This window comes from Belonocnema kinseyi, chromosome 8 (assembly GCF_010883055.1).
Source record: "Belonocnema kinseyi isolate 2016_QV_RU_SX_M_011 chromosome 8, B_treatae_v1, whole genome shotgun sequence".
NCBI classification, from domain to species: Eukaryota; Metazoa; Arthropoda; class Insecta; order Hymenoptera; family Cynipidae; genus Belonocnema; species Belonocnema kinseyi.
Genome location: NC_046664.1, coordinates 98,714,874 through 98,726,870, shown reverse-complemented (window position 1 = coordinate 98,726,870; position 11,997 = coordinate 98,714,874). Strand labels below are relative to the sequence as shown.

The 11,997-nt window shown below is 28.2% G+C and overlaps 1 protein-coding gene across 1 annotated transcript in view; it reads right to left on the bottom strand.

Annotated features, from left to right (window-relative positions):
* The window catches only part of LOC117178225, a 23,119-nt gene extending 12,863 nt beyond the window's left edge, over window positions 1-10,256 (bottom strand). The window contains exons 1-2 of the mRNA XM_033369534.1: window positions 10,033-10,256; window positions 9,340-9,658 (exon numbers count right to left, since the gene is read on the bottom strand). Of these exons, the coding sequence (XP_033225425.1) occupies window positions 9,340-9,658; window positions 10,033-10,156 (443 nt within the window). The 5' untranslated portion in view covers window positions 10,157-10,256. The remainder of the gene's footprint in view (window positions 1-9,339; window positions 9,659-10,032) is intronic.
* Between the last annotated feature and the right edge of the window lie 1,741 nt (window positions 10,257-11,997).

Sequence of the window (11,997 nt, the reverse complement as noted above, 5' to 3'; positions counted from 1 at the left end):
GACCTTCCGATCGAGTACTTTTCGGACGGTATCAAAAAGTTAGAAAATCGTTGGACTCGCTGTATGGACCTAAAAGGAGAGTATGTTGAAAAATAAAACCGACTTTGGCAAAAAAAAAGTCTCCGTGTTTCATTTTTCAGGGACTTATCAGACTGCCTAGTAACTGCAGGGATTTCTGCCAACCGTCAATCCCAAAACCTACCCCCTATGTCCAGGGTTCACTGTATACTCACATTTAATGCCCAGTAGCTTAACTTTTTCGTAATGATTGAGCGGTTGGTTGCAAAACGGCCTACTTGCATTTTACGTAAGGTCGAAAGTCGAGTCCAGTCTAGTTACGTGACTAAGCTGCTTGAGAGATAAAACCACCAATATGCAGAAATGAACCGATAATGCTATGGGCAGAACGTAAATAGGCTCTAGAGAGAGAAGAAACATATGAGATGTAGACCTGTCTCTTTCTAGATAAAGCTGATCGGTCGAGAGCATTTTCGATGAGTGAAGTTTGATGAAGCACAGGACCGTGGTTTGTATCGCGAATATTCCAATAATGTGACGTTTATTGTATCTTTCAAAAATTATTTAATTATAATTTAGTGTAAATAAATATTAAAAATAGCGGGAGCTTGTGCAGTTTGTGGGCTTCGTAAAGACGTTGAAGTTCATTTTTAATAGCTTTAAAATATAAGGTTATAAACCTGGAAATTTTCATTAACAAATAAAGTTTATTTTTTAATGCACACTTTGATTTCAGACTACACATAATTTTAATAATTGAAAAATTGTATGACACTTTGTTTAAAAATTTCTGACACTTTTGCACTATTTTTGATCTCACAAAAGGATTTTTATTGTAGCATTTTCAATCCAATTTCAAGAAGAATTTAAGGTTAGCAAGTTCTTTTTATAAGCTAACTGAAACAGGATATTTTGCATGAATGTTTCAAAAATTAAATTTATTATAACTACAAATTTATGATATATTTTTTATAATTGTTAAAAAAAAATTAACCGTACATAATATTAAGGCAATACCCGGGGCAAAGATATCATAAAGGTAGAAGCGGTGCGGGCTTAGTTGCCCGCCATAAATACAGACGGCGTGTCCGGCGAAAAAAGTCAATTCCCCTCTACATACCGCCACCCGTAGATAGCACCATCAAAGTCCCATCGATATATCTTTCCAACAGCCACTTGGAGCGTTGTAAGCAACTCTCAGTAGGCCCCTCGAGGCGCACTGATGGTAATTTAGCTCGGACAAGAATCATTTGGATTGATAGTAAATTGCCAATTAAAACATTTTTACATTCATAACTTTACAAAACATGGTTATTTTAATAAATACCACAAATAAAAATCGATGAGTAATATATATTACGGTTTCAATTTCTATGGATTTTTTTAGACTATTTGTCTAATCAAGTTCTCCTATCTATTTTCCAATTTCTTAATTAATATTAATTATAACGTTTTTATAGAAATATAATTATAATCGTTTTTATAGAAATATAATTATAATTCAAAGTGATATGAAAATTTTTTTTCTTCGGTTTTTAGATGTTAAGACGTTAGTTCCAAGCCAGATTATGTTTCGCATTGGCAAACAGAATTAGACGAACAGAATTTCACTGGCATATTCATAAAAAATATCATGTTCCACAAAATATATTTTGAAATAAACATTAAACTATAATAATTGATACAGCTTACTCGAAATATGTATATAATTAAAATTATTTTTCAAGTTTTTTTCAGAACTTTTAAATATATTTAAAAATGATTCCAATTTTTTTCGTAAAATTTTTGTAAAATTCTGCAAAAAAATTGCCTCAAAATCTTCCAGATTTTTTTTTACAATTTTATATATCTTTTCAAATTTTTGAAATATTTTTGGGACAACTAAAAAATCCCGTATAATAACATTCCCGACACTGTAAACTTCCTGAAGTTATAAAATGCTGAAATCTGAAAATCCCTAATTTAAACATTCTAGAATAATGAAATTCTGGATAGTTTACAATATTATCGAATTTGAAAATTCCCGAATAATAAAATTCCAGGCCGAATGCTGTCCAATTATAAAATATACGAACTAGAAAATTCCTGAATTGCAGAAATTGAGAAGACAGTTTTGTGATCAATATTATTTATTTATTTATTAAAAATAGAATAATCAAATATTTTTAATATAGAAATTTTGTTTAATGTTTAATTTTTTTAAATTATTGTTTTAATTTAAAATAACAATAATTGTATAAAAATGTGATACAAAAATGAATTTAAAAACACGTGAGCTTCAAATGAAACAAACTTTGCACAATTCAATTCAGACTGCTTTAAGGCGACCTTTATTTTTATTTTTTTAAGTGATAATTTTATTTTTGCGAGCGTTGTCGGATATTCTCAAATTCGGTAAGATTGTAAATTGTCGAGAATTTTTCAATTCGGGACTTTTATATTTCGATAATGTTATAATTTCGGAATTTTTACAGTGATGGTGAAATTTTATTTTTCGGAAAAATCCCGAAAAATAAAATTCTCGACACTGCAAAATTCGTGCATTGCAAAATAACCAAATAATAAAATTACCGAAATTATAAAAATTCCAAAATACAAAAGTCGTATTGAAAAATTCACAAAAAATAAAAATTTCGGACAATAAGATATTACCGAATTTGAAAAATCCCCAAAGAAAATGGCTGAATTATAAAATATCCGAACTAGAAAACACCTGAATTTAAACAATTCAAAAAATTGTTTATTAAACATTATTTATTTATTGAAAATACAATAATCGATTATATATTTCTCGATCAAAAATTTCGTTTGAAAATGTGCATAGTACTTATGAAAAAATACAAAAAAAGTTCTGAAAAATCGAATTTTTTATTGATTAAAAAATATATATAATAAATTTCGATATAAATCGTTGTTGAATTGAATCCTACAAACTTTGATTCAAAAATGTTATTATGTAGGTACGAAGGAAATTTAGGCTGAACATTTTTTTCTTCCAAAGCGCACGTGTTTTTTAATGGATTTTTGAAAACAATTTTTATGAAATCATTATTCAGGTGCCGGAGATTCCATTTTTTGGGATTTTTCAGTCATCCCTTTCGGGGGTTTTTTTAGTGGTCCCATATTTTGATACCTCTTCTTTAAATTATGTAATTTTTCAAAATAAAAAGTCAACATTTAATTTCAAAATCATACAAAATATCAATTTTCTTTTAAATTATTTCAAATCTTTTAAATTATTTTTGAAATTTTTCGAAACTTTTAAATATCTTTTAGACTGATTCCCATTTTTCCTAACATTTTTGTAAAATCCTGCACACAAAAATGTCTCAAGAGCTTGTAGATTTTTTCCTTATATTGTAAATCTTTTGAAATGTTTTGAAATATTTTTAAACATTCTCATTGAGTTATGTACTTTTTCGAAATAAAAAATCATTTTAAATCTTCCCAAAAATTTTAATTTCATTTTTAATATTTGAAAATTCTTGGGAAGCTACAAATTTTTTTCTTTTCTTTGAAACATTAATGATTGTTAAACTGTTCTAAAACAATCAAAATGAAATACTTTTACCTTCGAAATACAAATAAAAATTTTTTTAAAGTTATAATGGTAACATTCAAAGTTTTAATTTATCGTTCAGTGACATCATTACTGTTTTTTTTTAAGATTTCGGATTTAATTGACCCAATTATTAGATTTGTTTGAAGACATTTTTCATTGGCAGTACCAAAAAAGTCCGACAGATAGCGCCACTTCTGCTTCTACACAGTTTAACACTGTCCCTTATTAGAGACTAGGAGAATAGTAATATTTATTATTAAAAATATTTTATATTGAAAATAATTGTATGTCACTTCAAAAAACTTGATTATGGTAAGGGGGGCAGCGCCAACCAGTAGGGCAAGGTGATTTTCCTTATAGAATGGCTATTATTTAACAATTTTAGTTCTACTTTGCATAAAATAAATCTATTTTATCAGAGAGAGTGTTACTTACAAAAATATTTAAATTTGAAGTTGTAAAAGAAAAATTATACAGAAAAAAGTTTTTACTACGAAAGCATGGGAGTTTCGCTGACAGAAATATAAAGTTTTCAACTTTATTGACAACACTTCCAGTATAAAAATTTGATATTTTGACCATAGAAGCAAACCATCATATTTTTTCATCTTTAAATGTTTTTATTTTCATAAAAAGCTGCAGGCGGCTTTGCCCTCAGGTGAGGGACTAAGCCGACGAAATACAGCATGTTAGAAATAATTGACCAAATTATTGTTTTTTGATGTGATTAATACTTATAGAAATATGATATAAAATAATGTAGAACTCGAAATGAGAAAAAAACTGGATCAATTTAACATCTGGTTAACTTAAAAAAAAAACATTGACTGTTAACTGGTTGGCGCTGCCCCGCCCCCCTTTCCCTATTATCATTTAGCTGAAGTTTTCGCGAACTGAAAATGGTTGGACGCAGATGCATCGTACCGAATTGTGATTGCGGGTACGATGTCCCTAATAAAGAAAAGTGTCATCATTTTACGGTATATTAAGGAAAAGAAATTTATCACAAAACAAAAGTAAAAAATTATTTTAATTAAATTTTTTTACGAGCAAATGGAATGATATTCTATTCTAATCTCAAAGAAATGTTAAGACATTTATTTAGAATAATTGAATTTGAATTGAATTATTTACACCAAAAGTTATTTTTTCCAAAAAAATCGTCAAGAAAACCAGACTTAATATGAACAAAAATAATTATTAATTTTTCACCAATCTTTTTGTCGATGAAATACAATGTTTAGTACAAAAATCCAGCTCGACCTAAAATGCCTGTCCACATATATTTCGAGCTGTAACAATAAATTTTGAGTGATTGCAATGCAGAACTACATATTTGTATTATTTAAAAATGAAATACATATTGTGGTAAAAAGATTTTTTAAAACTATAATTTGTTATGCAATAATTCTTTTTAACTTTATTAAAAATTTTAGTTACAATTTAGTTACAATCGCAACGAAGCAATATTTTTTTCAAACTTTTAGCATGGATATTTCTTGAAATTATTATCAATTTCAGGGTGGCTGCTGGATCGAAAGAAACCGGGAAAAAACAATGAATTTATTTTGGACAGAGAATTCGAAAAATTTGTAGGAAAAAAAATCTGCAGGAGTTTGATTTCAACAGTTTTTAAAATAATTAGTTGAATTGTTATATTTTCCATTGTGATACCATTCAGTTTACAATACATAATTCAAAAATCTTTCACTTTAAAAATGCTCCATCTTAAATTTCATTTTTAAGCGTACATTTTTCATTTAAAGAATTTTAAAAAGCAGTTTCAAAGTCTTAAAAAGTTACAAATTAGAAGCGTTTGAAATAGGAATTTTTGAATAAAAAAGATGTTTGTTGTAAAGGGCCATTCACAAAATACGTGGTACATTTTTCAGGAACTTCTGACCCCCCCCCCCCAGCGTGATACTTTCTCTATTGGTCTTAACATGGAGAATGATACTTCGGCAGACCCCCGCCCACCCTTAAACGTATCACGTATTTTTGAATGACCCCTACATAATAAAGTAAGTTTATCGATGTTATTTATGAAAAAAAAAAATTAATGCCAATAAATTAATTTTCCTACCTAAAAATTTAAAAACCCTTTTTAAAAGCAAATACATCTATTTGTCTAAGTACAACATATTACTTAATATTACTAAACATCAATTATTTTTTAATTATGTAAATTAAGTTTGAAACTATATTTCCAGGTGAATTATTCTCTGAGGTAATAACATTATTATTAATTCCTAATAATTAAATTTTTATAATACTATCAGAATGTGTGGAAAGCTATATGTATTTTAAGCTATTCTCTCTTTCGCTTTCACTGTTTCCTCGGATTTTTTCATACAAATTATTATTGAAATTCTATGAATCTATTGTAATGGATTTAAAACTCATTTCATAGTTTAAAAAAACATAATTTTAGTTATTTACATTATTATTCCATAACAGTTAATGTTAAACTGTGCAGAGGCGGAAGTGGTGCCATCTGTCGAACATTTTTGGTACTACCACTTGGAAGTTTGTAATAATGGATGCCATTCATGCAAAAGCTTGGAAGTCGGATAGGACTGAGTCAATTGTTGGAAGTGGAACATCTCATGAGTTTTTTTTATAAACAAATCATGAGACATTTTAATCAGGTAGCATTTTTTATTGTTTTTTATAAGTGGTTAAAAGCACAAAAGAGTTAGGACTGGCAGGATGATAGTCCTAAAGTTTTTCATTTAATACGAGGTTATGTTTACACGTACAATATTATGTTGCTTATTTAAGGCCATGTGATGTGTATAACAGCTGATCAAGTCGGCCCTAAGATCAATATTTTTTCACCCATATTGGAAAATGAAAGTTTAAATAACGCGGAAATTTTTTTCGGGAAATGTTAATAAATATTGAAGGATCGTTTGTGGCCTTGCAAAGAGTTAGAGGAAGAAAAAAGTTGATTTATGAAAATAATGATTATCGACGGACACATTTAGGTTTTACAGCAGAAGTTTGACTTTTAACTTTCTCTGACGGTAATCATGCAATCTGTTTTACCCACAGACCCCTAGAAGTTCAAAGTTGTCTACTCGCTGCGCTAGAGCTGCTTTGACACAGCTGATACCAGCATGATACGTATCTCAGACCAAATATGTTTATTTGCATTTCAAGTGCAAACAATAGTTTTTGCATTATTTGTGCATAATGTTCGTGAGCGATTTTTGTCGTTTTGCCCTACTTTGATAAATATAAACCTCATAACTAGCCCATTGACAACATTGCAAATTGCTTGCAGGGTTTGACGACAGTACGGTCGGTATTTCTCCAAAATAGTAATTAAAAAAAAAAACTTTTTTCAATATTCTAATTACTTAGAACCAGAGACACATTCTTGCATGCCTTCTATTGATCGTGCCAAATTTTTAACACGATATCTCATTCCGTGTGGACGTAAGTTGGGAAAGAAAACTTCCACTGGTGTTTTCTTCGAAAAAAAATGTTTACAAAATTTCCACCGGAACAAAGCAGAGACATGGACCTTATTACCTCCTCTTTTATTTCCCAAACTTTCAGAGCGATACCTCATTTCGTTTAGACGTGAGTTGGGAAAGAAAAATTGAAGCCCAGGTTTGGTCACGTGACCTTCTCGTCATATGGCCTTCAGTATATTAAAAATTAGCAATGCGTATGAATCCAGCACTTCACTCTGAACTTTTGTGAAGCATTATATACTCGAATTAATATTGAAAAAAAGACGTTAATTTGATGTTTTACACCTCTTTTGTATTTGACAGTCTCATTTTTACATTTTTCTGTTAATTTTTTTTGTTTTCCTTAAGAAAACTTTGATAAAAGACAAATGTGTCCATAATAAAAAACGAAAGTGGTTAGTTTCAGCAAAATTCTATTCGAAAACTCTATACTAAATTATATTTACATTTTAAATTAAAAAGTTATTTCGAAGATAAGAGGTACTCGATTATTTTTGTTTAAACTCGACATTAATTTCCCTCAACTAAAGATTTGAACCAGACGTACCAAGTACAAATCAATTTTACTGAAATCACAAATACTTATTTTTATTTATCGAATATCGGGAGATCTCTTCGGTACCTGCTGAGTTGAACGATGCAAAAAATAATCTCTGTGATTTACAGTTTGGAAACTTCAACAGCTTCTACCAAATATTTAGCACAAACTTTTTTAGCTGTTCGTTAATGCTTAAACTTTTTTTCAAATGTGCTCTTTTTGATGAGTCACTAGTTTTTAAACTTTTTTGAGACGGATCCGCTGTACCCTGCTTCCGAAAATGGATCAAAATCATACCTTGACAACGAATGTTCTCCAACTGATTTTACATACCAAAGGATTAACTAACATTTTCTACAAAATAAATTAACCTTTCATTATAATTGTATTTTAAAATATTGTTTATAACATTCGTTAAACATTTGGTCCTTTTTCTCTACCTTCATGCAAAAAAACAGACTGGAGAAAACCGTGACTTTCGTTAAATTCTTCGTTTCCTCATTTGAATATTTCCTAAGGAATAAAATTAAAATCTCAAACTTTCAGAATGTCCTCAGATAGTCGAAATATGCCCATCCCATACGTTGTTCGATGGGACCTCGTACGATTCATACTTTTAAATACTTAAAAAATAGTTTGTGGTTAACCCCTTTTTATACGATTCGAAACAATAAGAATTAAGTTAGCTCATTAAATTCGAATGCTACAGTTTACGAATTCAATACGTTTCAAAAATTGAAATTTTCTTCAAAATTAGCTCCTTTTTCTGGTTTGTTTTTTTCTGGATCAGGAACATAAATTTAGTTAATATTAATTTATAAGTTCTCATAACCAAGAAAGAGTGAAAAAATATACTTAATTAAAAAAAAAAACTTTTCCATGTTATAAAATTATATTTAATTTGAAAACGAAAGCCATCGAATATAATGAGCTAACTTTATTATTATTGTCTTATTGTTTCGAGCCGCATAACATAAGTTAACCTTGCGCGATTATTAAAGTATTTGAAAATGTAAGCCATACGAGGTCCCATTGAAAAACTTACGGGATAGAGTTGGATTATATGAAGACATCTTGAAAGTTCGAGATTTTTATATTTCACACCTTCGCAGATATGCAACAGAGAAAATAAATGATTTAACCAAAGTCATTGTTACCAGCAGCCTGTTTTATACATAAAGGTATGTGATTCTCTTAAATTTTAATTGCAATTTTTATTATTAGGGACATCTCTTTAAAATGAAGTTAAATTAGAGATAACAATTATTATAAAGTTTGAAATTTCGGAGCAGTATTTTGCATTTGCTTTTTATATTGGAATTTGTAACTAAATTAAAATTTATTCTTCCCAAATGAAAGTTTCATTCTGTAAATTATAGTACAATTTTAGTTTAATTAAATTATTTTATGTATTTGCCTAAAATAACAGTATTTTGTGATGCAATGCACATTCCATTTCCGCAGCGCAAATCCACATTCCAAAATCACTTTTAGAAATGGAAATAAATATTAGCACTTATAAATAGCAAAATTCAACTCTACGAACATTCAGGAACATAATATCAATATTCTTTTTTAATTATGTCGCAACCACGTCCAGACGATTTATTCGGGAAAATGTACCATTACAATAAATTTCTCTTTTACAAAGAGTTACTTTTTTACTTTAGTAGTAATTTACTTTAGAGTTTTACTTTTTTAGTGTACAAAAATGTACTATTTGATTAAAGACGACTTACCCCGATCTCCTTTTTCCTGTTGACTGTGTCTTAAAATTTTTTCCGCCTGAATCACAAGCATATTTGATGGTATAATACTTTAGTCTTGGATGAAAATTTTTTTTTAACCTTTTCGCCTTCTTGCTATCTATTCCATGGGAACTGCGACGATAAAAAAAACAGTGTGATACCTTCTCCACCTCTCTTCGTCGAGCTTCTAAATCCTCAAAAGATTTAAAGGTTTCACCTCTTTTCAATAATTTCTTTCTCTTCTTTTTTTTTACATCTTTTTTATCATTATTCAATTGTGAATCAGAATCACTTGACTCTGTGGAATCATCTGTATATATAAAATAAAATCATATTTGCAAAAATATCATTTGAGACATTATGAAATTATCAAGACATACAACTTCTAAGAGAAAATTAAATATACTATACAATAAAACAATGTCTTTAAACCGTTTAAACTGCTTTCAATTACCATTCAACAATTAAAAATGTTAATAATTAAAATTCCACATAACCTTGAAATTAAAACGCGATTATAGTCATTATTATACACAAATAAGATTCTTGATTTATAAGTATGTAATTTTTTAGATTTCAAACGAGAAATCTAGAATAAAAGCGAGATTCAAATGCGTTCAAACACATAACCTGGCAAATACAAGAAATATCAACACAGCATAAATGTCTAAATTATAAACTTGCCATTAGATGACGTTCCTGAGGCAGATGTATTTTCTAAGTCTTCTAATTTCTCTACTTCTCCTTCTTCTACCTTTATAATAACTTCTGGCTGTATAAACGTCCATTCATTATCTTCTAATTCCATTTTATAATATTACAATCAGACAAAGCGATACACAAAACACAAAATGTACACATCAAAACGATGACAGCGCAGGGTGCGGGCGATTATCCGTATGTTACGTCGTCCTTGGCGCTAGTGTTGAGAATATACCGTACAAACAAACAATGATACGACTATGAATACCGTCGCTGCTTTCGATTGACTTGAAAGCCAAAAACCGCGAACTTGTGTCAGGAAATGAATATTTAATAGTAAATTATTAACATAATAGCATTCATTATTGAAAATCATTAATTTATATTTCATAATTTACTCTGTTGCATTAAATCAATCACAATTTTAAGCACATAAACAATAATCCAGTTTTTTCAGAATAATTAATTACACGAATTATATAACATCACATTTATTCTTCCATTTAAAATTAAAGTTTATGATTAATTCACCATATTTATAAACTTCGAGCTAGAGTTCTTAAATTCCAGAGAATTTAAGTTCAGGTTATATAACCGAGAATATGACAGAATTTAGGAGAATTTAAGAATTTCTGATTTTTAACAATATTTGCTTTACTTAATAAATACATTTTCAAAATTCTCTGATTTTTCGACTAATTTTTTATTTCAAATCGTTAATATTCATATACCAGTATTTTAATCTTATGATAATTTTATCATAGAAAATTTTATAAGCGGAATAAGACAGTGTTTCAAATACAAATAAAAATTTTTCAAATGTATTAATTTTTAACATAATAGTTCAATATTCAACCTAAAAAGACAAATTGACATCGTTTATATTTTAATAAAAAAGAATGAAATTTATGCAACAAAAGAAAATAATTTTTAAACCAAAAAGAGGAATTTCCAACAAATGAAGATTTTTCACTCGAAAAAATATACAAAACTTTATTCAAATTATTGAAACTTCAAACCAGAAGACAAATTTTCTTAAAAAAAATTCATTTTTCAAATAAAAAATATGACTGTTCAACACAAAATTAATTTTCCACGAAAGTGATACGTTTTTACGCAAAAAAAGAAAATTTCCAAACTTAAAAATTATTTTCTACAACAACAAAAACGCGAATTTTTCACTAAAAAATATCAATCTTAAAAAAATAGACAAGTTACATTTTCTGTTAAAAAATTAATTCTAAACCAAAAAAAAAGAAGTATTTTCCATTAAACAGTTACATTTTTAATCAGACATAAGCCTCGAATAAAGAAAAATTTCACAATGTATTTTAACTTTGACCCAAGTAGTTTAATTTTCAAATAAAAATATTAATTTTCAACGAGCTAATTAAACTTTTAACCAACGAGATAACTTTTCAACTTAGAATAGAAATCTATAACAAAAAAATGATTTCTTAACAAAGCGATTTAACCAAATGTTTAAACAAATTAGTCGAAGTATTTAGCAAAGAAGATTAGGGTGGCCGTTTTAATCGACGAAATAAATTCCCGGTCATTTCCCGGTATTTTTCCCTGTTCGCAAAAATTTTTCACGATCAATGAAATTGAAAAAATGGAACACTAAAGCTAAACAATTTTCCACTTGAGGTAATAAAAACTGAGCTGGAAATGAAAGCATTAAAAATGGAACTGTAAAATTTTGAACATTTAAAATTGAAATTTAAAAGTTTTTAATTAAAAAATGTATTCAAATGTTCAATAATTTACGCGTACAACACTAAAGGTACTAACATTTTTTAATATAAAAAATATAACTCCACGTCATCATTTTCAATTATCTAAATAAAAAAATCAATCAATGAACTTTAAAATTTTCAAAATTATATAATTTTAAGAAATTTTAAGCTAGAAAAATTAAATATTGAAACATTGAAAATTTTTTAA